The 25707-nt window shown below is 50.1% G+C and overlaps 1 protein-coding gene across 2 annotated transcripts; it reads left to right on the top strand.

Moving 5' to 3' along the window:
* The first annotated feature begins 4491 nt into the window (after positions 1–4491).
* Positions 4492–23015, top strand: Nuak2 (NUAK family, SNF1-like kinase, 2). Of its 2 annotated transcripts, XM_013017511.1 has the most exons (8): positions 4492–4857; positions 6225–6284; positions 14592–14712; positions 17438–17589; positions 17891–17956; positions 19301–19420; positions 20264–20396; positions 20922–23015. In XM_013017511.1, exons 1-8 carry the CDS (start codon positions 4609–4611, stop codon positions 22001–22003), a joined length of 1983 nt encoding a protein of 660 aa, XP_012872965.1. In that variant the 5' UTR covers positions 4492–4608; the 3' UTR covers positions 22004–23015. The 2 variants fall into 2 exon arrangements, with proteins under 2 accessions (XP_012872965.1, XP_012872966.1); XM_013017512.1 differs by lacking the exon at positions 6225–6284.
* The last annotated feature ends 2692 nt before the right edge of the window (positions 23016–25707 follow it).

The raw sequence follows: 25707 nt of genomic DNA, 5'->3' as shown, positions 1-25707 counted from the left end.
GCCCTTACCCAGAGAGAGGGCCTGCTATCCACCACAGGGTGTGAAGAGTGACCAGAGAGCTGTCCTCTGAGCTCTGGGGAAAGGCTGAGGTTTAGGTCTCAGGCTGGAGGTAGGTGATATGCTGGGCTCTCCAGAGCAAAGGGGAGAGGGGCTCAAACACCCAATGTGAGATCAGTCGAAGGCTGGAGATACTCTAAGGTCCTTGGAGACACCCCATCTAGTGCCTTCAAACACAGAAAGAGAGAGTGCCCTCTCTCTTTCCCTCACCCCCACTCCCAATTACAAATTTCATTTCTGAAAGCTAATTCAAATGACACCGTACACCAAGGCCCAACTGGCCCCCTACAAAGCCCTATTAGAAGCTTCTAAGCCAGAAGATCCATCCATCCTTCCAGCCTCAGGAAGCATTTGCAGCTGTCTTCAAGGTCCCCTCATCTTTTTTGTTGGATTAGCTGGTCAATTGTCTTCTCTTGTTTCCCTTGTTAAGCAATAAACTTCCTAAGAGCCAAGTACTAAGAATCCTCATTCTTCCCTGCAGACTACTCTTCACGCGTCTGACCCCGGCCTTGTGCCCGTCCACAGCGGGGTCTCCCTCATTGCTCCTCACCCATGCTCCCACCCACACTCCACATGCAACAGGCCATGCCCCTGTGCCCACTCCGAGCTGCTCTCAAATACCCTTTTACCACCCTGGACTTGCCATCCATCCCCAACACACACACACACACACACACACACACACACACACACACACACCACACAGAAGGCCCTATAACTGCATTTTCCCAAGAGTCTGTTGGATATTAATTCGTGGTTAGGCATGGGGTAGGAGGATACTCCTTCCCTTTCCAGGACCGGAGGGTGTGGTGGACAAGACTGAATAGCTGAGCTCAGCTCAGACAGCTAAGGATGTCCTCACATCGGAGCACATGACCCAGGAATTCCCCAAGATCCCACACTAGCCCTCAGTCATTCTCCAGCCACCCAGGTTTCCTGATAAGGATTGGGAGTGCTGAGTCCCATTGTCTTCCTGCCCTGGGTCTGTTCCTTTGTCTTCCCTGCTGTCTGCTGTGCACAGACAGTAGCCCAGACCTGTCAATCACTAAAGCCCTCTCTCTGAGTCCCTGTGGATTACCAGGCTGCACCTGGCCTGGAATGAGGGAGATCTCTTTTCTCTGGGGTCTTTTCTGGTTTGCCCTTTAAATGAGGGTTCTGATTATAGTCAAGAAGGCTAATATAGGGGTGAGAAAGGTCCAAGAAATTACAGAAGGTATGTCCCCTCTGCAGTCACCCACTGAGCTGGTAATTAGTTACCACGTGGTCCGTAGGTACTTTCACCTTGGTCTTTGCATTTCATTTCATATCAGTTTCCTCAGCTCATAAATATCTACTGAGCGCTTTTTTTAAAAATACTCTGTAGGGCTTGTGTTGCCTGGAAACACTCAGAAGTTTAGATAAAGCCTGAAAGGGGATCTTGGACTCATTTGTGTAATTCTTGTGCATGTGTGCGCTCTAAGTTCTTTTTTTTTCCCTCTAAATTGTCAATCTACCCCTTGAGCCACACCTTCACTTTCAGCTTTTTGCTCTTAATTGAAAATAAGAGTTTCTAGGATTTGTCTGGCTAGTTTTGAACCCAGATTCTCAGATCTCAGTCTCCAGAGTAGCTAGAATTACAGGCCTGAGCTGCCTGGCTCAAATTGGTATAATTCTTTTTTTTTTTTTGGGTCCAGTCGTGGAGCCTGAACTCTGGGCCTGGCGCTGTCCCTCAGCTCTTCAGCTCAAGGCTAGCGCTCTACCACTTGAGCCACAGCACCACTTCTGGCTTTTTTCTTTTTGCTTATGTGGTCTGAGGAATCGAACCCAGGGCCTCAGGCATGCAAGGCAAGCGCTCTACCACTGAGCCATCTTCCCATCCCCTCAAATTGGTATAATTCTTTATCTAATTTATGAAGAAACATTGATCCAACCGAGTCACCGCACATCCTTTGGATCTCAGATTTGAACAGCCTGTCTTCAAGATGTATCCCCTGATGGGCATCCTCCAATGTCTGGGCTGGGAGATCTCTTCTGTCTTGTATCCAAGGGCCTTCTGCCCTTCCGCCATCCAGGGCAACCTCAACATCTCTATAGTATTGGCCTATTTACTTCTCACTGGACTGAGAATTCTTTGAAAGCAAATCCCATAGCCACCTTGTCATTATAGCCCCAGGCCAGCACATGTCCGTCAGGACTAGAATTCAGATCTCCCAGCCCTCAGCCTGCTCCTGTAATACCTGTACTTTGCAGAGTCCTCACCTGTCTGACAGATAGACTCTGAGAAATAGACACCGATCTTGGGGGCTGGGGTAAAATTCAGGTCAGAGGAACTGTCTCCTGGGCTCCATCAAATTTTCCCACATTACTCTGAGCAAAAGTGGAGGCTGGTAGAGAGAAGAAAGCCAAACTAGCTGCCACCTTCTGTGGGCTGTCCAGATTTGCAGAACAGAAGCTGGTTTCCTACATAAAATGGGTCTTCTCTGGCCACAAAGCAGGGACTGCGATCTCCACAATTGCCACTAGAGAGAGTCACGGTCAATAGAAGTAGGCAAAGGGCAAACACTAAATCCAAATTGATCAGTTGGGAGTCTAGGTCTTGCTAGGGGGAAAGGCTGTCTGCTCTGTTTAGATGGACTCCAGTCAGGACCCTATGGCTTGCAAAGAGAGGCTTCCTTCAGGGAAGAAATCAAGGCCTGATGTCCTCCATTTTCCTCTCCACAGACCAGGGACTGAGCCCTAGTTCTATTGCCTTCTCACCACTTATGTGGTGAGCACAAAAATATTCACCTTACAAAACTGAGTTATCAAGGAAATATTATCAGGAAATGTTCCTTTCCCTTCACTAGAGGAAGGAGGAAAGCCTATGGATATTCTTATGTCACGGGGATTCTAGACCTAGATAGACAAAAACCAAGCCACCCCTACCATTATTCTTCCTGCTCTAAAACCACAGAGAAGAAAACTTTGGATAGGACAGCGAATTACAGATTTAGCAACACAGAGTCACTAAATAAGAATGATATGTGTGCACATACATATAATATGTTCAATATATAATATATTCATATGTACATTTTTTTTGGTGCTGATACTGAGGCTTGAACTCAGGGCCTATGCACTGTCCCTTAGATTTTTCACTTAAGGCTGCAGCTCTACCAATTAAACTACAGCTCCACTTCTGGCTTCTTGCTGGCTAATTGGAAATAAGAGTCTTATGGACTAGGGTGGCTTCAAACAGGGATCCTCAGCTCCTAACCTCTTGAGTAGCTAAGATTATAGGCATGAACCATTGCCCCCCGGCTTTTTTTTAAATTAATGAATACAACTCCATAAATTCTATTACAACTTGAGGGAGATTCCTTCTACCCTAAAAGTTGTCTCCAGAGAAATGGTAAGGACTTTTAACTTGTTGTTATTATTGAGTGTTGTTGGGGATTGAAACTCTACCACTTGAGCCAAGATCTCTAGCCCAGCTTTTTACTGGTTAGTTGAAGATGGAGTCTTACAGTCTTTTCTTCCTGGGCTGGCTGCAAACTGTGATCCTCCAGATCTCAACCTCTTGAGTAGCTAGGATTACATGTGTGAGCCACCACACTTACTGAAGCAACGACTTTATATACCATTTGGCTCCAGAGCAGCTCTTCATCAGCTCCCACCCTTGGTTGGAGTTGGCCTCCATCCCATTCCATCCCCCTTTCCTCTTTATGGATATAAAAAAATGTAATGAAATAGCTGAACATAGTGGTGTATTGTATGCCTATGATCCCAGGAGGTGGAGATCAGGAGTGGCCAGATCAGTTTGTGGCCAGCCTGAGGAAACACAACAAAAAACAAAAACAAAAAACATGAGACTCCTATCTGAAAAATAAAGTTCAGAATGGTAGAACCCCTGACTAGCAAGGGCAAGGTCCGGAGTTCAAGTCTCAGTAGCTCCAATAGAGAGAGGGAATGGGGGGGGGGAGAGGAAGCAGACGACCTTTAACAGCTTCTGTCTTGAGAGAAGCCAGTTTACTGGGTATGGAGAAACACTTCGGTGTAGGGCACTCAGATTGCCAACTGAGAGCACAGCACAATAAAGACAGGTGGTTCTAAGGTTCGGAGAGCCTCCAAGCTGGAGTACAACCAACCCCACTCCTCCCTCCTCTCTCCCCACTCCCCACCCTCCGTGCCATCCGTTCCCCATTCTCCGCCCCCCACCCCCACCCCCACCCCCCGCCCGCCCCCAGCCACCTCCACTCGGGGGCCTAGGTGGGCGGGGCTCCTCTCACACCTTTCCCGGCTACGCCAAGAGGAGGAGGCGGGACCGAGGCTCGGATGAACCAATGAGGGCGACTCTGGTCCGGCGCAGCCGGAGAGCCAACCAATAGGCGTCTTGGGGGTGTGTCCAGGGAAATCCGGCTCTGAGCGTTTATAACAACCGGGATGCTGCTCTTCGCTGCGCGCTCCGGTGCGGCTGAGACTTTCCAGCCCGGACGCGGGGCGTGTGTCGCGGGCTCGGCGGGCTCGGCGGGCTCCAGCTCTCCCCGTGCAGCCCACAGACCCCGTTCCGCCCTCTCTCATCTCTTCCCGGCCATGGAGTCGTTGGTGTTCTCCCGGCGCCCGGGCCTGGCTCCCGCGGCCGCTGGCGTGCCCCTGGCCGCCGAGCCCGGCCGGCCGCTGGCGGAGGGGCTCCTCAAGTCGCCCAAGCCCCTGATGAAGAAGCAGGCGGTGAAGCGGCACCACCACAAGCACAACCTGCGGCACCGCTACGAGTTCCTGGAGACCCTGGGCAAGGGCGCCTACGGCAAGGTGAAGAAGGCGCGCGAGGGCTCGGGGCGCCTGGTGAGTGCTCGGCCGTGGGGGGGGGGGGGGGGGCGAGCGGGCGCCGCCGGGGTCGTGGGGGTGGAAGGCGGGGTCCACGGTTGAGGGGAGGAATGGGGAGGGTCTGTGATTGAGGGGACGGCGTTCCGAGGCCTGAGAGCCCAGCCACCCCAGCCCTTAGAGAAGATGGGGCTGAGGTTCAAGTTTGCTTGGGAACAGACGTAAGTAGATGGACGTTACTTGGATGGACGCAGAGAGGACAGCGAAGGCGCCTGATCTTAGCAGAGGTTTTGATAAAAATATTGAGGGGGGGGGCGTGCTGGAAAGGTGGCTCAGTGGTAGAGCGCTTGCCTTTCATGCATAAGGCCCTGGGTTCGATTCCTCAGCACCACATAAGCACAAAAGTCTGGAAGTGGCGCTGTGGTTCAAGTGGTAGAGCGCTAGCCTTGAGCTGAAGAGCTGAGGGACAGTGCCCAGGCCTGGAGTTCGGGCCCCACGACTGACAAAAAAAAAAAAAAATGTTGAGCGGATGGATGGATGGATGGATGGGGAGAAGCCAGAGAAGGCATCTGGTTTTAGCTAGGGTGGGAGGAGGGATTTGGTCAAATGTAGGTGCTGGATGGATGGGTGGATGGGTGGGTGGGGAAAATGAACAGAGAAGGCTCCTGATCTTAAGGGGGTTGATCAGATGTATGGGTTGAACAGATGGATGGATGGGTGGGTGGATGGATGGATGGATGGATGGGAAGAGGATGAAGGCACCCGGTCTTAGCAGGGACCTGATATGTGGCTGAACAGATAGGTGAGATGTGGAGATTTTCAACTCCTTACTCTCTGGTGGTCTAGCACACTATGGAGGTGTAGGCATCTCCACTAAGGTGGGTTTGACACTGAGGTCCTTGCCAGCACTGAGTTGAGTCACAATTTCACTATGCTGTGCCTGATTTGGGGAAATGTAAAACCAGTCTGTGGCTGGGAATGTGGCTTAGTGGTAGAGTGCTTGCCTAGCATGCATGAACCCCTGAGTTTGATTCCTCAGTACCACATAAACAGAAAAATCCGGAAGTGGCACTGTAGCTTATGGTAGAGTGCTAGCCTTGAGCACAGAGAGGCCCAGGGACAGTGCCTAGGTCCTGGCAAAAAAGAAAAAGGAAAGAAAGGAAGAAAGAAAGGAAGGAAGGAAGGAAGGGGAAAAGAAAGGAAAGAGAGAGAACGGAAGGAAGAAAGGAAGGAAAAGGAAAAAAAAAAGCAGTCTGTAGGTCTATTGGACTGAAGAAAACTTTAGGTTGCAGGGTCTTTTCAGGAGCTTACCCTGTTGGCTTAGTGTGTATGTATTAGTCATAGTAATCTGTAACATTGAGAAAATTCCTTTGTTTCTGTTTTCTCAGTTTCCTCTTCTGCAAAAATGGAGAAAACACAACCTGCCTCACAAAGCTGCTAGGAAGACTGTAAGATACAAATGTGAACTTAAATTGGTCTTGATATGGAACTTGCTGTGAGAACTTTATCTATGTCTGAAAAGGCCAGCCCTAAAAGATGGCAAGTTTTCCAAAAGTTTGCTGACAGTGGTTCTCAAACTTGAGTCTAGTGTATATAGGAATCAGCTGCGGAGCTGACTTCTGCGGTTTCACACTAGGGGAATTTATTCTGAAGGCCTATAATTCACATTTTAAACAAGCCTTTTAGAGCAGGTGGTATAGGGATTATGTTTTGCCAAATCGAGTTGAGTTACTGGTTGTAAGGTAGGGGTGTTGTGTGTGTACTGTTTGTGAGGTAGGTGTGTGTGTGCATGCATGCACACACGTACGGCTATGGTTTGCCCTGTTGGCAATTGCAAAGCTTCCTTCTCCAAACTGTTTGCTTTTACAGCCAGTAGCTAGTTTGAAATTCAATAAGTCGTTTCATTGGTAAAGGCAAGTAGATGTTGGAGAAAGGGGTGGATTATGGCCCCATCAATAGGACCGAGTATGTTTTTCCTGCTAACGCCTGGCACAGTCCCCAGTTGCCTGCTGCCAGGTTACAGCTATTGGGCAATTAGGTACTTCCTGGCTTTCCTTTTCTTTCTCTTTCTATAAAGTGCAAGGGCCCGGTAAGGCTCCAGACTTGAGACTACTGGGCCGAGGCTTTATCAGGGACTTAACTGGAAAACAGTTGCTCTTGGCTTGTGCCCGGGCCTCTCATTGGGGAGGAAGACTGGACTGTGGAGACCAGGGTGGCTTAAACTGAGAAACTAAGATCAAAGTTCAGAGATTCCATCAGGCTGTTGGCTGAGGTCACTGTGAGGGGTGTGTGTATGTGAAAGAGAGAGAGAGAGAGAGAGAGAGTAAGGGGGTTATTTGATTTCAGAGTATGATAAATCAGCTTTCAGTTTTCAAACCTCAGTGACTTTAGACAGGGATTGTAGCTCTTATTACATTGGACAGAGAATTCAGAAAAAAAAAAACTCTATGGCTTCCTTCCTGCCTCTTCCTGTGTGTAGGGAGCCAAGATCACTTAGGCGTGGGACCTGCTCTGAACCTTCCAGATCCATAGACCACCCAGTACTTCTGGGAACTTGCGCAGGGTCTTGGAGAGCAGAATTGCACTGTGCTAATGATTTCTTAATTCTGGAGCATTACTGTCATCCCCACCCATCCACCCCTGCATCTGGACTGTCCTCCCTGAAGAGAGAGAGATCTGATACCTCAAGATATATCAGTGAGAGAGAGGGGCACAGGGTCTACCACAGACCTTCCCTCAAGTGGATGACAGAGGCTCGATACCCAGGAATACCTACTGGGTGACTTCCATCCCAATCTCTTTCCACCTTTCCAGTACCTTTTCTACTCCCAGCCTGCCTAGATGGGTTTAGAGGGGCCAGATGGTCTTGTCTGGAGGGAGGGGCAGGTAGGTGGTTTAATGGCTGCTCCAGGAGGGCATCAGAGGAAAAATAAACATTTGCTCTGGCCCTTGGACACATTCCTGGTATCCAAATGACATTTCCTCCTGTGATTCTCCCTGCTCTCTTGACCACCCCTCCCCCTAAAGAGAAAAACACATGCTGGGGAGCTCTAGAATGACTGAACCCACTAAAGCCTTTGGCCTGATCTGTGTGGCAGTCCAGATGAGTAGCACTGTGAGGTAGAGATTCTTCTGACTCTTTCGTATATTGGATTGCCAAGTGAACTTGAAAACGACTGCGCTAATCTACTTCCTGCATTGCCAGCTGGGGGAACTGAGACTCAGTGAGGAGAAGTGACTTGCCCTCTGGCTGGTTAGTAGCAGGCCTAAAGCAGAAGCCCTAGACTGTCCACCCAGGCTCTGGATGACCAAGTGCTGAGTCTTGGTCTGGAAATTGGCTTTGAGAGGAGCCTGGGCTTGCATCAGTGTGCTCTGTCATGCCAGCATCAGAGCTGCCAGCCTTTCCCAGTGCTCCAGGCAGTGCTGAGGGTGGGAAAAGTCACTAGGAGCCACCCCACCCCCACCAACTTGACTGCATTGGGGATTCCTGGATGAAAGGACTCTTATTACATCCCCAGCTTTCAAGCTCTGTCCAGGAGGCTGCCTTGCTCAGAGCCATGACTGCAAAAGTCATGCATAGCCGTGGTTTCCACCACCTCTGTGCGTCTCAGTTTCCTTGCCTGTTAAGTGAGATTAAATAAGAGGATAGATGTGATTTGCATAGCATAGCATCTGACACACACAGTGTTATTGTGTGGGTTTGGCCAAGTCTTACCATCCCTTTGCTGTGATCTCCTGTGTCCTGGGTCCCAAGAAGGACTATGGATTGTACTTAACTTTCCTTGAGACAAGCCACTGTGGAGTCTGCTTGGTTCAAAGCCTAGCTTCTCCCCTGGTTGACTTCAGAGAAGGGCTCCTGCTGGCCAGCTGCCAAAGGCGAGTTGGGCAGAAGCTGCCCTCCCAGCTCCGCCTGCACCTGCCTGCTCAGCAGCAGCAGGGAGGGAGGCTGCAGGCGACTCTTGTCCTTGGGCTCCAGCCAAACCACACAGGAGGGCTAGGCAGGGGAGCTCTTGCCCAGCAACTGGGCCTAGTAGTCTGGACAGTGACAGGAAGGGGGTTGCATACAGGGGAACTTTGGGGAAGTAGTCAGGTTCCCCCTCACAGTCCATCCCTGCTTCCTATCTGGTTCTCTGGCTCTTTCTTACCTGGTTTCTTAGTGGGGTGGTAAGCAACTTGCAGGCCCATCCCTACTCTATTCAATCCTGTCCAGCTGAGCTCAGCCTTCCCTCCACTCTATCTAAGTGGGTCATCCTCCAGCTCCTTGCCTGCCTCCCAGACAGCGGCTGCTACGTGAAAGGCCAGAGAAGAGTCAAGGATCTTGGCTCCAACTCAGGGTGATAGCTGTGACTGGAGACGCCCAGTGTATACCCTCTCCTAGCACCTATAAGCAGCATGTCTAGGTTGTCTTTGTCATCATCATTATCATCATCATCATCGTCTTCTTCCTCTTCCTCCTCCTCTTTTCCTATGACTTTTCTACCACCCTTTTCTGAATGTAGATCTTTCCTGGTCAGAGTTCTAGGGTGGAGGTGGTGTTTACCAATGGAGCCCCCGCACTACCTCCCCAGTGTGTTGGCAAAGGAGCCGAGCATGTTTGTATATCTGTAAGTGGGATGGGGTGGCCTGGGGCAATCGTCCCTGGGCACTCCCTGCTCCAGGGATGGGAGGCAGGGCTGGACACCTCCAAGGAACTTTTGTCTTCTGAGATGGTAGTTTCTTCAGGCCACACCCTTCTGCCTCAGATCCTGAGTCTGTCTTCTTGATGCATTGAGGAGCCTTGGAAAAGTCATTGTTCCTGTCTGAACATCATTGTTCACTGTTTGCAAAATGGGAACCGGAGCTTAGCCCATCTGCCTTTCCAGCTTGTAGGGATCCAGGGACAAGAAAATCACTGCAATAGTAGCAGCCAAAATACTGTCTGGCAGAAATTAGTCCCCCATAGAAAGCCTTGCAACAATCCTTGGCTAGCATAGCAGCGGGTAGACCGTTTCCTAAGAAGCTCAGCTTAAAAAAGCTAGAGATCACCCTGACAGGTGGATTTTTTTCTTCCCTGAATGCTCTGGCTGCCCCTCCCTAGCCCACCTCCCTTGGCTTGGCAAAGCTCCCTTATCCTTTTCTCCCAAGGTAGTTCCCTGGTTCCTCCAGTGCTCCTGGAGGCCTCTGGCAGGCAGAGGCCTCAGCTGCCACTTCATCACGGCAGAATGGAATGGATTTGACTGCCAGTGCTCCCACCGGACTACACCAGCACACAGCAACTTCCAGTATTTGTCTGAATCCCCGATCCCTAGCACAGTGTCAAACACATAGTAAGTTTTGGCACATGTAGCCATTTGGTAGATTGTTTGGAGAATCAATGTATGTTGATTCTTTAGATGATTCTGATCAAAACTAGCTAGCTCCCTTGAGCAGATCATTCTTCAAGCGACTGCCTTGACTTATACAAGCTGATAGGAGCAAATAAAAATTAGATCATTCCTAAGATCTGGTGGCCCAGTCCACTGGCCAGGTGCTCATATTCATATTTTCACCAACTGACTGTTCTTCCTCCTCCGATCTGAGAGTGGAGGCTATATAAACTACTGCATAGGCTTGGGTGATTTGGAGACTAGGAAGGGTAATATTACTAATTGTATCAGGACAAACCAGAACTATAGTTTGGGTGTGTGGCCTCTGAGTGACCTGGATAGTAGTTGGTTCCTTCTTTGGTTTCTCAGTCAGCTTATTTTTGTCAATCCTGGGGCTTAAACTCAAGACCTAGGTGCTGTCCCTGAGCTCTCTTGCTCAAAGCTAGTGTTCTCCCACTTTAAGCCACAACTCCACTCCCTGTTTTCTGGTGGTTATTTGGAGATAAGCGTTTCACAGACCTACCCGGGCACCGGTGGCTCACGCCTGTAATCCTAGCTACTCAGGAGGCTGAGATCTGAAGATCGCGGTTCAAAGCCAGCCCGGGCAGGAAAGTCTGTGAGACTCTTATCTCCAATAATCCACTAGAAAACCAGAAGTGGCGCTGTGGCTCAAGCAGTAGAGCACTTGCCTTGAGCTGAAGAGCACAGGGACAGCGCCCAAGCCCAGAGTTCAAGCCTCACAACGGACCAAAAAAAAAAAGTTTCACAGACTTTCCTGCCTGGGCTGGCCTTGAACCACAATCCTCAGATCTCAACCTCCTGAGTAACTATGATTACAGGCGTGAGCCACCAGCATCTGGCTTAGTCAGCTTAATGTTATTCTAGAGCATAATTGCTAACTACTTTGCAGATGAGAACAAAGGTCTGTAAAAATTAGTTCTTGTAACAAAGATGGACTCCACCCAGGCCTGGGAAGAAGGGAAGAAAATTTTATCTGTGCAGAGGTTCCATTAACCAAAAGTCCACCTCAGAACAAAGCAATAAATATTTATTTGTGGTTTGTGTTTGCTAGTAAACAGTTGTTAATGCTTCCTGTCTGCTGAGCTGTGTCTGGGCCTGTGGTGGTGCTGACTCTACTTTGTCAAAGCTAGGGAGAAGCCTGTGTTTCAGCCCAGGAAAGGCTGGAACTGGTAGCCCAGCCCCTTCAGGGAGGTAGTATACTTTTTGTCTGTTACCTGCTTAACCTATGAAGGCCTGGTGATAGATGAACTACTCATCAGGGATGAACACTTCTGACTTCCAGGGCAGTGGGGTATGTATAAAGCACCCTTGGCCTAGCATGTGTGAGGCCCTGGGTTTGATCCTCAACACCACACACACATATATACACACAAATTATAGGCTTTTAAGATCGAAAGATATGGATCTCAGGATTCACTGTATACCTTCTAGCAACATAACATTCTTCCTGGCACCCCAAAATTCTTTTTGGAATTTGTCATGTAGGCCTTCATGTCTTTAGAACTCTGTCCCTAAGCCTGTGATAATTTCACTATCCTGTTTGCTTGTGTGGACCCATGGGCCTAGTCTCTGCATATGTGTGCATCGTAAACTCTCAAGTATTTTTCCTTGTCTAAAGAGTGATGCATGTTTCTGTATGATTGCTTTTTACTGTCTGCTCATACACTTTTTATGGCCCTTTGTATCTGAACAATTCACAGCATGTTACCCATTGATTTTAGAAACAAAGACAGAAAAGAACTAGCTCATTTAGTCCTCCCTTCCAGGAGAGAAAAGGGGTGTGGAGAAAGAGCAGTGTGGGAATGATACTCTGGGTTGCATCCAGAAGAGAATGGTGCCTCCTGATTGGAGGAGAATTCAGAGCCTTTAACTCCTACCCCTGGCTTCAGACCCAGGGATTTTTATTCTGCTCAACAAGTGTGGGGGAAAGATGGGTGGGTAGGAACAGGCCAGCCAGCCACCCAGGCCCTGCAGCTGCAGCGTGGCCCTCTCTAGCATCTCTGGGAGGAGACTCCATGGTGACCCTGCCTCCCACCCGCCATTGTCCTTCCTGTTCTGCTCTGGGATGGCTGGAGTGGGGGCCTGCCCTCTTTCAGCTGCCGCAGCTTCAGGGGAGGAACAGGGTAGAGGGCACCTCATCGCTGGCCCGTTGCCTGGGTGACCGTGCCCAAGGCATTGTGAGCAGCTCCTCTACAGGATTAGGGCCATTCCACATTCTTGTCCTACCAGGGGGACATAGGCCTGCTGTCCCTGTGAGCCAAGCCGGAAGCCATTGTCTGCTTTCAGAGCCTGTGAAAGGGTAGATTAGAGGCCCCTCCCCTGGAGCAGGGGCTTCCTCTCCTCCGACTCCTTTTGAATCTTGAGGGAGGCCAGCCCCCTGGGAAATGGAGTGAGGCGCTGTTTACCTCAGCCCTCAGAGTTCTCATCACTTGCCTGTGTTCTGTGAAGAGGAAGTCTTTGTGTTTACCATGCCAGTCCTTGGACGGGACTTGCCAGGAACTGACCAGAATGGGATGCCCCGCCCACCCTGCCCTGTCCCCATCTAGCAAGTCTCCCTCCCCCCCCCCCAAGCAGGTCCTCAGCCTCTGAGGGCCCTGTGGCATTTGTACAGCTCATGGCATGGAATCTGATCAGGAAAACCCCTCCATTAGGAAAACCCCTCCGACAACTCTGTTCAACTCATTTACTTACAAGAAAAGAAAACTGAGACTCAGGGATGGGGCCCGCTCATGGGCTCTCCTACCCCACCCCTACCCTCTACACCCCTACTCAATGCTTGCAGCCTGTCTTCTCTTTAGTCACCGTGGCCTGTGCCTTGTCCAGGAGCAGAGACAGACCCAGGCAGGCTCCTCAGTCTCTAAAAGCTGGGCTTTGAGTTCCTTCTCCATTTCCTCCTCCTTCCCTCCCTACTTCCTGAACCCACCACTGACACCAGCCAGTGTGGGGAGGGGTGTTGCCCTTATATGGTATTTTCACCTTGCTGAAGATGAAGATAGCAGCCTCAGAGGACTATGTAACTGTCGTGTTGTTTGTTTGCTTGTTGCTAGGCAAGGGACATTCCTCACCTGAACTACACACTGCAGATCCATGGTTTTGTTTTCTTCATTTCTTGGTGATTTTTTTATTGTAATAAAAAAAATACATAAAATTTACCTTTGTCTGGCACACGCCAGTCCTGAGCTTGAACACAGGGCCTGGGCACTGTTCTTCAGCTCTTTTGTGCAAAGGTAGTACTTTGCCACTGAAGCCACAGCTCTGCTTCTGGCTTTTTGGTGGTTAACTGGAGATAAGAGTCTCCTGGCTGGCTTCAAACTGTGATTCTCAGATCTCAGCCTCTTGAGTAGCTAGAATTACAGCTGTGAGCCACCAGTGCCCAAACTTACGTGGATAATTTAGTACATCTACAATTAAGTAATCTACAATACTATAAGTCATCAACCACGTCTATTTCTATTTTTTTTTGTCATCCCAAACAGAAGTCTTTGTACCCATTAAATAATAACATACCATTCCACTCTTGGACTTTGTGGCCTGGCAACCTCTGTTTACTTTCTGTTTCTATATTTATTTGCCTGTCATAGGTACCTCATAAAAGTGGATCACACACTGACCTCTTGTGACTTGGCTTTATTTCACTGAGCAGAGTATTCTTAAAGTTCAGTCATATTATAACAGGTGTCAGGATTTCATTCCTTTTCAGATCAAATAATAATTCATTGTATGAGTATACCGTACTTCATCCATCCATCTAGTGATGGACATTTAGCTTGTTTAATCTGTAGCAATGTAATTTACAGTACTGGGGCAGAACAAGGAATGAGCTCCGAATCAGATGGCCAGCTTGTGGCAGTGAATGACTGAAGCTTTGAGCAGAGCACTGGGTCTCGGGGTCCTGTTTTTCTCATCTATAAATGAAGATGGCGATGCCACTTCTGTACTTACTTCTCAGGGTTGTTGTAAAGACCACTTACTAATTAATGCCTGCCTGTGCTAGGCACTACCTGCAATCAAGATTCCAGTGGTGAACAGAACAGGCCCTCAATGTGTCCTCACGGCACACTACAGGAGATTTGCTTTGTAAATCTTAAGGAATCAGCTTTACTGATATAGATTGTTACCGTCCTCAGTCATTTGTAGACTCTGAATCAGAAGGCTATTGGTGGCTGGGCTGCAGCAGCCCCATCCGATTCCCCACCCCCTACTGAGAACCTTTTCTAGAAGCCTCTCTGCTACCTACCTACCCTGTTGAAGAGTGGGATAACTTCTGAAGGTATTCTTGGGTCTGTATAGCAGTCACTGGCAAAGCCTCAGGGCAGAGTCCTGGCAGCCTCTCCAGGATGCCACCACTGAAGACCTTTCTCCTCAATCTCCTGCATTCTCTCCTCCCAGGTGGCCATCAAGTCAATCAGGAAAGACAAAATTAAGGATGAGCAAGATTTACTGCACATACGGCGAGAGATTGAGATCATGTCATCACTCAACCACCCCCACATCATTGCCATCCATGAAGGTACAGTGACAGAGCATCTCGGAGCTGTGTGTCTGTATACACGCGTGTGTGTGTGTGTAAAAGAGTCAGAACCAACAACACAGAGTAATAAAAAGGAAACAGGCTAAGTTCAAACTGGATAAAGTCACTGAGTGTTCTGCTTACACTCAATTACAGACAGTGCTGGAATCGAACTCAGTTGCTCTACCACTGAGCTACACCCACCCCTCAACTGCAGGCTTTTTATTGTTGTTGTTGTTGTTATTATTTCTGTTAGGTTGTTGTTATTATTTCTGTTAGGTTTTCCCTGCTTAACTCCATGTCCCCAGCCAGTGAGATCTTTGGCAACCCTGGGGAGGCTGAATCATAGGTAGACGCGCACCTGTCTCAGGAATGTGGAGCCTCTCAAGCCAGGCCTCCCAGGTCTGCTCTGTGCCCTGAATCAGTCCTGCCACAGGCTGTCTCCTACTTTCCCTGTCTTTCTCAGCCTCCATTCCTCTGACATCAGTACTGACTTTTCCCTGCCAGCTGCCCTCCTCCCTGCGACCCAGACAACAAAGTGGGCAAGAGAGGGAAAGGGGGAGAGCCTCCCACACGCACCTGTCTGCTTCCAGCCTTTACGTAATATCAGTTAGATGGGAAACCAGGGTTCGCAGTAGCAGTAGGAGGGAGAAAAGGGAGTCCGTGGCTTTGTCCTCTGTCTGGAGATTCCTGGTGGGAAAAACAAAACAAAACAAAGCAAAACAAAACAGGCACTCTTGAGTCTATAGGAAGATAAAGGGCAGAGCTAAGACGTGGGCCCATGGCTTAAGCCTGAAGTGGCTGAGAAGGCTAATTGTAGTCTGTGAGCTTCCTTCAGGGAAGAGTGGGCAGATAGCGATATATTGGTTAAGCCAAGCTTGGTAATTGGGTTCTGTGTGTGTGTGTGTGTGTGTGTGTGTGTGTGTGTGTGTGTGTGTGTATACATGCATATATATACATTTTCCTCACACCTGTATGTCCACCTGGGTCTAAGAACTGAGTCTAACCCTTGGGATCACATCCCTACTTTAGGCAATTGTGAGTTGGGAAGGTAGATTCCAATTCTGGGAACTGACTTCAACCCTAGTTGCTCCCCAGAATGCACCTTGGCTGGCTGTTGATTCCCATTTTTGTGGTATATAAAAGTTGCACACCTGCACAGATGTAGAGTCTGGGTCGGGTACCCCCAGTGCCAGGGCTTCTGTGTTTCCCCTAAAAAAATAAGTACTTTCCTTCTGAACTTGCCTTTGAGTGTCTTGAGCCAGGACTTGTGTTAAGAGAGGCTCCTCCTCAGAGGCCAGACAGCGATAGCACTGGAGCTAGACAAACCAGACAAACTCATAGGACCCGTTTGACACAAAGACGCAATGTCATGGACCATGCGTGTTCCAACACACATGGAGCTGAAGGGCCAGTTGGGCGAACCAGCCGCTGGCTGCCATTCTAGAGATCTGGAACCAGGACAGGGGCTGAGGCAGTGAGAAAGCCCCTCCTACATGTGAAGATGGACCAGCTGGGCTGGGCTGGCTGCCAGAAAGCCAGCTAGTCGGCTAATACCACCTATTTATTAATGGCTTCTATGTGTAAGGCCATATGCATGGGGCCTTAGCCCGTGTACTTTGGATGGGATGTCAAAGACAATGGCAGTGATGGACGTCTCTGCTCTCCTCCGTACCACATCATTCAGTCCACTTGTGTAGGCTTTTAACCCTCTTCTGATCCTCAGGAGAGACAGTGTTATTTTCATTATTTTTCAAAATTATTCATGAAGATACTAATAATAAACAGTAGGGTCCATTTCTTTTTAAGTGTTTTGTTATTGGGAGGGTTTTTTGTTGTTGTTGTTGTTGTTGGTAGTGGTGGTGGTGGTGCTAGTGCTAGTACAAAGGCTTGAACTTAGAGCCTGGGCCCCATCCCTTAGCTTTTTACTCAAGGCTACTGCTAGACTACTTGAGCCAACGTTTCACTTCTAACTTTTTGCTGGTTAGTAGATGAATTGCATGGATCTTCCTGCCTCAGCTGGCTTTGAATCATACCAGATCTCAGCCTCTTGAGTAGCTAGGATTGCAGGCGTGAGCCTCTGGTGTTCAACATCAAGTGCTTCTTTATATGTTAGACACTATGCCAGCTTGCTCAGACAAACCCAGCGCTATCATAGACTTTTAACCTGTTCCTCACTCCAGCCCTGTGAGGTTGTTGTGATTCTCTTACTTCTCAAATAAGGATACTGCATAGTGGTTGAAGAACTTGTCCAAGTTTATCCAATAAACCTAGAGTCTTACTGATAGATCTGAAAGAGTTTTGACCAAGATTTCAAATAGATTTTGAAACAGTCTTGAGTTCTGATTATCTAATAAGCCTGCAGAGTCTTACTGATATATCTGAAAGAGATTTGACCAAGATTTCAAAACAGATTGTGAAATAGTCTTGAGTTCTGCATCTAGGGCTTGACCTTTCATTCCCATCAGCCATATCTGCATGGGAGTTTGCAGGGTACTTTTTCGAGTCCTCCAAAGCCTGTCCTTGGCCACTGCCCTTGATCTATGTTTGTTGCTCCTGTAGATGCTGAGTGTTTCAAGCCCCTTCTCACCACCATGCTCCCCGTTAGTAGACATTTCTGGAGAGAGTCCCTCTTTGGTGGGGGCGGGAACAAGTATGTGGTGTGGCCTCCAGTGGGAGCAGTGCATTCTGGGAGGTCCTCACTGTCCTGCCTTGTTCTATCTAGTGTTTGAGAACAGTAGCAAGATCGTGATTGTCATGGAATATGCCAGCCGGGGAGACCTGTATGACTATATCAGCGAGCGGCAGCGCCTGAGTGAGCGCGACGCCCGGCATTTCTTCCGGCAGATCGTCTCCGCTGTATACTACTGTCACCAGGTAAGCCCTCTCTCCCCGCTGCCCCCACCAAGTTCTGAGCGGGTAGTCCCTGAGACTTGGGGGGGGATTGGTTTGGTCCCCAGAGAGGCCATGACTTGTCCAACATCGCACAGAAAGACAGAATGACTTCTAGATTCTCAAGTCAGGAAATGTTGGCATGTCTGGCTTTGAGTCGCTCAGCCAGGGATGGAAGAAGCCAGGCTTTTTTTGCATTATATATTATATATGTATATATATGTAAGTGTGTGTGTGTGTGTGTGTGTGTGTGTTTTCCATTCACTTGAATACCTCCTTCTTTCAGAATGGGATTGTCCACCGTGATCTCAAGCTGGAGAACATCCTCTTAGATGCCAATGGAAACATCAAGGTGAGCCACATTTTTAGTTTCTAGAACCTTCCCCTGTCATGCTTTCTAACTTTTTTACACAGTCTCCAGCCAGGTACTTCTAAGTACTTAGTGGGTCCCTGAAGGAGTTAGCAAAGCTCAGACTTCTGTTACTGGTACTCACAGGGACCTGGGTCATTGTCCATTCCAACACTTCCTTCATGGCCTCAAGATGAGGGGGGTGACAGACACAAAGTCACCTCAATCAAGGTCTTTACCTCTAAGACCAGTGCTCTTTTCCTGTCAGGAAGCTAATGAGGAATCTAAATCTAGGGTCAGTGTTCACTTATAACCTTCGGACTGGCCTGAGTTCTCCTCCCAGTGTGCGTGTGTGTGCACACGCCTCTGTTCAGGCTCCTGGGCACCTTTCCCTACCAGCCAAGTACCCTGGTACCACTTCTCATTCTCTGTAGCTGCCGCTTGTCAGGCTGAAGTCATTAGTTTTAGTGCAGTTAGGAGCCATTCCTGCAGATGGCATAACGTCAGATCCCAGGCTTGGAAGGGGGAGACAGCACCAGGCAGCTGAGGCAGGGCTGGCCTGGCAGACAGCAGGGAGGTTGACTCAGCATTATGACCCTCTGCAGAATCTTCCTGACACACGATAAAGTCTCCTCAGTGGTTCTTGCCCTCTGCCCTGAGATACCCTGAGGTTCCCGGTTCTTAGTCTGTGCCCCTCACCCAGACATTTCCCAGAGCAGGTGGAGTTTCTTTGATGCTGACCAGGGAGGCTGGGAGGTCAGAAGCAATGAGCCTACATAGCCAAGACAAGCCTGTACTTTCCTATCTTCCGTACTTTCCTATCTCCCATCATAGGCCATATGGGTTTACCTGGCAACTGTTTGATAAGAGAACAATAAAACCATAAAAAAAAAAGGAGCCAGGGTTTCATAAACAGCCCCTCCCTGCCCTCAGCACACATGACCCTCTGATGTGGGAGCAACAGGGCTCTGACCTCTACCTCTGACTGATGTTAGGCAGGGGAGGGCTGCTGCCAAGTGAGAAGATGGGGTTGGAGCCTCTCAAGTTCTCCAATTCAGAAAGCTCAGGGAGACCTAGGAAAGATTCAAGATCTTAAGCCACAGGAAGCATGATCAGGAGGATGTGCAAGAGCATCCCTGGTGGAGACCACAGCATGAGCATAAACGAAGGGGTCTAGGGACCCCTCACTGACACGGAGCCTGAGCTGTGCTAACCATGTCCACTGTGGACTGGGAGTCAAGGAGGCCCTTTCTATGGCGTCTGGAGTTCCAGAAGGGCCAGCAAAGAGCTGCTGAGCAACCTAGGCCTCCGTGTGATGTGCACCCTGCGTTTGTCTCCATCCTGCAGATTGCTGACTTTGGTCTCTCGAACCTCTACCACCAAGGCAAGTTCCTCCAGACGTTCTGCGGGAGCCCTCTCTACGCCTCCCCCGAGATTGTCAACGGGAAGCCCTACATGGGCCCAGAGGTGAGCTCCCCTTCTCTGCCCGCCAGAGTCTAACTTTACATCCTGTGCAATACAGGAGCTAGTTTTCTACTCACTTTCTTGGTTTCAGAGCACACACACACACACACACACACACACACACACACACACACACACACACACACACACACACACACACACACACACACCCCTAACATAAAGCAATGATTTGCCACACACCAGTGGCTCACACCTGTCATCCTAGCTACTCAGGAGGCTGAGACCTGAAGATTTTAGCTTGAAGCCAAGCCTGGGCAGGAAAGTCCATGAGACTCTGTATCACCAATAAACTAGTCAGAAAAAGCCAGAGGTGGTAGTGTGGCTCAAGTGGTAGAACACTAGCCTTGAGTAAAAAGAAGCTCAGGCACAGCATCCAGGCTCTTGAGTTCAAAAAAAAGAGGAAAAGCGATGCCGTGTCAAGCCTCTAGGCAAGAGTGGCAAAACTGGCTTAGAACTGAGGTCTCCTGGGGCTGGGAAGGTGGTTCAGTGGTAGAGCACTTGCCTTGCATGCATGAGGCCCTGGGTTCGATTCCTCAGCACCACATAAGCAGAAAAAATAAAAAAGCTGGAAGTGGCGCTGTGGCTCAAGTGGTAGAGCACTAGCCTTGAGCTGAAGAGCTGAGGGACAGCGCCCAGGCCCAGAGTTCAGGCCCCACGACCGGACCTGTCACCACCACTACCCAACACTGGCCTCTGCTCCACCCTAGTTGTCCTCAGATGCGCTGGCCTGACTTCTCCATGCTGTACCCTTTTCCCTGGTGTCGGAGATGGGGCTGCAGCCCGAGGCACGTGGGCAACCTTGCTGACCCTTCCCTCCTCCCTCAGGTGGACAGCTGGTCACTGGGTGTCCTACTTTACATCCTGGTACACGGCACCATGCCCTTCGATGGGCAGGATCATAAGACGCTAGTGAGGCAAATCAGTGACGGAGCCTACCGGGAGCCACCCAAACCCTCTGGTGAGTGATAGTTGTGTGGTTTGTGTCTGTGTGGAGGTGTCTGGTTAAGACACCCTCCACAGCTATCTCTCCGGGCCTAGGACCTCCCAGGAAGGAGGCCATGTCCCTTCTTTCCTTCCTCATAGGCATGCTTGAGTAAGCCTTGGGAAGTGCATCCTTAGGTCTAACTTAGGTCCTCTTTGCTACAGTTGTGTCGTTTCCTATTGCCTCTGAGTTCATCTTAGAGTTCATTTGTCTGCGCATGTGTATCACAGGCAGGAAGAAGAATAGGAGATCCATAAGTCCTTTCCTTAAAAGGAGTAAAATTGAGGGTCCATGAAGGAGTCATGGGACAGAGGCAAAAGCAGTCAATCCAGGAAAGCCAGCCTGGGAAGCTGACCCGGGCCATATATGGAGCCCACAGTGCCAACACACCTATGTGACCCAGGGGGAAGCAGTGTCTCAGGGCGATCTCGTTGCAGAGGGACGGTGGGGTACCCATGCTCCCGGCTGCCAAGCTGAAGCCCCCTGCCTTTCGTCTTCCAGATGCCTGTGGCCTGATCCGGTGGCTATTAATGGTGAACCCCACCCGCCGGGCCACACTAGAGGATGTGGCCAGCCATTGGTGGGTCAACTGGGGTTACACCACCCGTGTGGGGGAGCAGGAAACTCCGCGAGAAAGTGGGCACCCTGGCAGCGACTCTGCCCGCGCCTCCATGGCTGACTGGCTCCGCCGTTCTTCTCGCCCCCTCCTGGAGAACGGAGCCAGGGTGTGCAGCTTCTTCAAGCAGCACGCCCCTGGAGCTGCCGTGCCAAGCCTGGAGCGCCAGCATTCCCTCAAGAAGTCCCGGAAGGAGAACGCCATGGCCCAGTCTCTGCAGGGGGACCCCGCCGAGGACGCCTCCCCTCCTCGCCCTAGTAAGAACAATCTCAAGCTGCCAAAAGGCATCCTCAAAAAGAAGCCCTGCACCTCCACCTCTTCCTCTTGCTCCTCCGAGGGGGTACGGGAGGCCCCTCAAGAACTCGGCACTGTTGTTTCCCACAATCCAGGGCAGGCGGCCCCCCTCCTCCCCAAGAAGGGCATCCTCAAGAACTCACGCCAGCGCGAGTCTGGCTACTATTCCTCCCCGGAGCCCAGCGAGTCCGGTGAGCTCTTGGATGCAGGCGATGTGTTTGTGAGTGGGGACCCCGTGGAACAGAAGCCCCCCGAAGCCTCAGAGCTGCTTCTGCACCCCAAGGGTATTCTCAAACTCAATGGCAAGTTCTCCCGCACGAACTTGGAGCTCGCGGCCCCCACAACCTTCGGCTCCCTGGACCAGCTGGCCTCCCCTCGCCCCCCACCTCGGGCCAGCCGCCCATCGGGGGCCGTGAGTGAGGACAGCATCTTGTCCTCTGAGTCCTTTGACCAGCTGGACTTGCCCGAGAGACTCCCCGAGACTCCTCTGCGGGGCTGTGTATCTGTGGACAACCTCCTGGGACTGGAGGAGCCCCTTCCCGAGGACTCTGGCAGCTGCCTGAGGCGCTGGCGGCGGGACCCTCTGGGGGAGAGCTGCTTTTCCCTCACAGACTGCCAGGAAGTGACCGCAGCTTACCGGAAGGCACTGGGGATCTGCTCAAAGCTCAGCTGAGGGGAACAGAGCTGTGGCCTGGTCTGGGCAGGCTCTGAGATGCAACTGGCTGTGTCCTGAAGGGAGAGAGCTTCTCTCCCCTGCCTCCAGGCCCAGCATCCCAGCTCAAAAGTAGCCAGGATTTGCTGGAGTTCCTGGGGAGCCAGCGCCTCAGGCCGGCTTCCCTGGACTGGGGAGGGCAGGACAGGAGAGCAGGCAAATGAAGTGTGGAAGGCTTCAGGATTTCAGCCCTACTGAGCCAGCAAGGGGATTCAGGGAAAGAGGAGAGATGCAGGGGGCACCAGGGAAGGCCCAGCCAGAGTCCTGGTTGGCCCAGTGAAAGGCTATAGAGGCCTAGAAAGGTTGCTTACGCCATTAGTACCTGCTGCCTATGCTGCCTGAGTTACGCTTATTGCCACCCAAGCCCCACCCCTTCCTCCTCATTCTCTGCCAAAGTGGAGCCCTGTCTTCACCCAGTTCCCAGCATTGATATGGCAGCCCTCAGGTGCCTGGGGAATTCTGGGTGTAAAAGGAAGCAACCTCACGGAGGCTGCCTCCTCTTTCCATCCTCCAAACCTGGCCTGAGCCTCCTGGAGTTGCTGCTATGGATCTAAGACTTGAAAAGACTTTGGCTGCTGTTTGATTTCATCAGACTCCTCCGGACCTCACATTCTCCAGCATCTGCCTCTAAGCTGTTCCTCAAGTCTACACTGTGGATGTGTCTATTTCCCTGGGCTTGAAGGGTCCTAGAATGTATTTATTTATTTTGTAATGTTCTCAGTTGTGTGTGTGTGTGTGTGTCTGTCTGTCTGTCTGTCTGTCTGTCTCATTGTTCTCGATAATGTGAAAGCTCTGGGAAGTCCTCTACAGTGTCTCATCCTCATGTACACATCATCTCCTCTCATCAGGGGTGGGGGGCCCTCTCAGCCTCTCACGTCATTCACTTACACTGTCTGGAGATGGGTCTCAGGTCCCTTTGCTCCACAGACCAGAAAAGAACCGTTCCATTAAAAGCAGAATGGTGATTGAAAAACAGCTTCTGTTCTCTTGGGGCAGGGGCGCGGAGGGGGAGGGGAGTGGGGAAGGCAAGACTTTGGGCCTCCTCTTAACACACTCCGTGAGATCCAGAGAAACTGCTTAATCCAAATGGGACAAAAGGGCTGGAGGCAGAGTGGCAGAGTTCAGTCGCAGAATACTTGCTTAGCATGCAAGCTGGAGCCCCAAGCAACACACACACAAAGACAACAATAAAAACAAAACAAAGAAAACTCTCTGGAGTCCTTAAACGCTGGGGTGCACCTGCACCGACTAAGGGCCTGACCCTGCAAAGCACTAGGGTAGAAAAGCCCAGGTGGAGGTCCCATGGTCCTCCCAGAAAATGGTCTAGCAAATAATCTGCACCCCCACCTCTCTCTCACCGCCCCCCCATCTGCTTGTAGCCCTGTCCTTTGCTGCTTAAAGATGCCCAGGCAGCCTTTCTTGTCTCCTTCCAAAGAAATCTCCTTTCCCTTCTTCCCCAGTGCCTGGCTGCTTCTCCGCCTGCGCTCTCAGAGGAAGTAAAGAATGCCTGGAATGTCCCCTCCCCCCCAGACCAGCCTCCTCTCCCCCCTGCAGAGCATTCCCGCTGCCCAGCTCCATTGAGAAACTCCCGGGCCCAAAGGACTTCTGATGAAAACAGCTAGGCTAAGGACAAAGTGCGGGCAGGCAGCTGGTGGGCACTGGCTCCGGGCAGCCTTCCTCCCCAAGCCTGACCTGCTCTGGTATTTAGTCCCCTGAACTTCCCCAGTTCTGGCCAGCTCCAGCTAACCGCTCCACAGCGCACCTGGCCATCCTCCAGTTGCTGTTGTCCGCCCGGGTGGAATTGGACCCCGCTCTCTGCACCTGGAGAGCTGGGACAGCCACTGAGTCTGAGGAAGAGACTGAGAGAGGCCAGGCCACTTTGGGGTCAAGGTGAGACAGGGAATATGAGATTACTTTGGTGACAGCTGGGGTATTTGGCGAGACAGATGTGTTCTGAGGTCCTAGCTCTGAGCTAGGGTATGGGAAACATCACAAAAATATAGAGGTGGGTCTTCACTCTCAAGAACAGTAGTCAGGCCTGGACCTCAGCCCCTGAGTTCAAACCCCAGAAACAGTGCCCCAACACACACACAAAATAATCTCCTTTGTTTCTTATACTGGGCTACAGCAGATCCTAATGTGCTACAGAAAGGCCACTGCAGATGGCCAGGGGAGGAGCTTACAGACTGGAGACCAAGGTGACACAAGTAACTCAAATCCAATGAGAAATGATGCAGCTAACATGGGATAAGAGAAAGAAGAATTGCATTCTAGAAGATACTAGGAACCACTAATTTTATTTCTGTGTTAGGTATACACCTTAGAGCGTGGTGCAGGCTTTGCAAGTGCTCTACCATTGAGTAGCACCCTCTGCTACTCAGGGTCTCAAGGTGGTCTTGAACTCTTAATCTTCCTGCTTCTGGAATGCTAGCAATAGCAGAAGACAGTACGTGTGTGTGTGTGTGTGCGCGCGCGCGCGCGCGCGCGCGCACACGCGTGTGAGTGGAGGAGAAGGGCTGTACTGGGGATTGAACTCAGACCTTCATGCTTCCTAGACAGGCACTCTACCACTTGAGCCACACCCTCAGCCACTTTTGCTTCCACTTTTCCAATAGAGTCTTGTACTTTTGCCTACGTAAACCTCAAACTGCAATCCTCTTACCTCTCAAGTAGCTGAGATTACAGAATGGGGCTCCTATACTACACATGAGTTTGTTTTTCCCCCAGTACTAAAGTTTGAATTCAGGGCTTCTCACTCACTAGGCCAAGTGCTTTTCTAGGTGAGCTATACCTCTACTCATTTTTTTTTTCCTGTGATTATTTTTTGAGATAGGGTCTTGCTTTTTGCCCAGACTAGCTTGAACCAAAATCCATAGTTAGGATGATAGGTGCACACCACCACGCCCAGCTTTTTTCTGTTGAAATAGAATCCTTTGAACTTCTTTGCCCAGACAGGCCTCTAACCGTTATCCTCCTGATCTCTGCCTCCCAAGTAGTTAGGATTACAGCCTCAAGTCACTGGTATGCATTCTGACTTCATTTTTGAGATAGGGTCTCATTAACTTTTTGTTTGTGCTGGCCTTCAACTTCAGTTCTGCTCTCCACCTCCCAAGTAGCTGAAATTATAGGCATATACCACACTATACTTGATGAAGTTCAGTTCTCTTGAGTCAGTCATTTTCTGTATATAGTAATTCACTGCATGCTTACCATAGTCTTAATTTAGCCCGATCAATTTGGTTCTATTTTATTGAAACAGGAAGGTACAAATTCCAGGAGTTACACATGTCAGATCTGGCCACTCACCCCTACACACCAAATAAAAAGATATGGCAAAGGACAGAGAAAGGAGATTTAATACATGGTAGTGACAGCCACAGAAAGACAACACAGCAGCCATCATTGAAGTACAAACATGAGCTATAGATTTAAATAAACAATTAGGAACAAGGCGTACAGAAGATCTTCAACAGACTGAACAGGTCCAGTCTGGCTATGTTCAGAGGTGGTCTGACATCCATTGTTTCAGGGCTGATCAGGTGAAACCTTGTTCAACAACAATCTTGACAACAAAAATCATGAGCACCTGGCAGGTGGTCTGCTGTCCTGTAGCTCCTTCAGGTTGATCTTCTTGTCTTCTAAGTGGGCTACAAAGTAACTGCAGG

This window comes from Dipodomys ordii, unplaced genomic scaffold (genome assembly GCF_000151885.1).
Source record: "Dipodomys ordii isolate 6190 unplaced genomic scaffold, Dord_2.0 Scaffold35, whole genome shotgun sequence".
Taxonomy (NCBI): domain Eukaryota; kingdom Metazoa; phylum Chordata; class Mammalia; order Rodentia; family Heteromyidae; genus Dipodomys; species Dipodomys ordii.
This window is presented reverse-complemented; position numbering and strand designations above follow the sequence as displayed.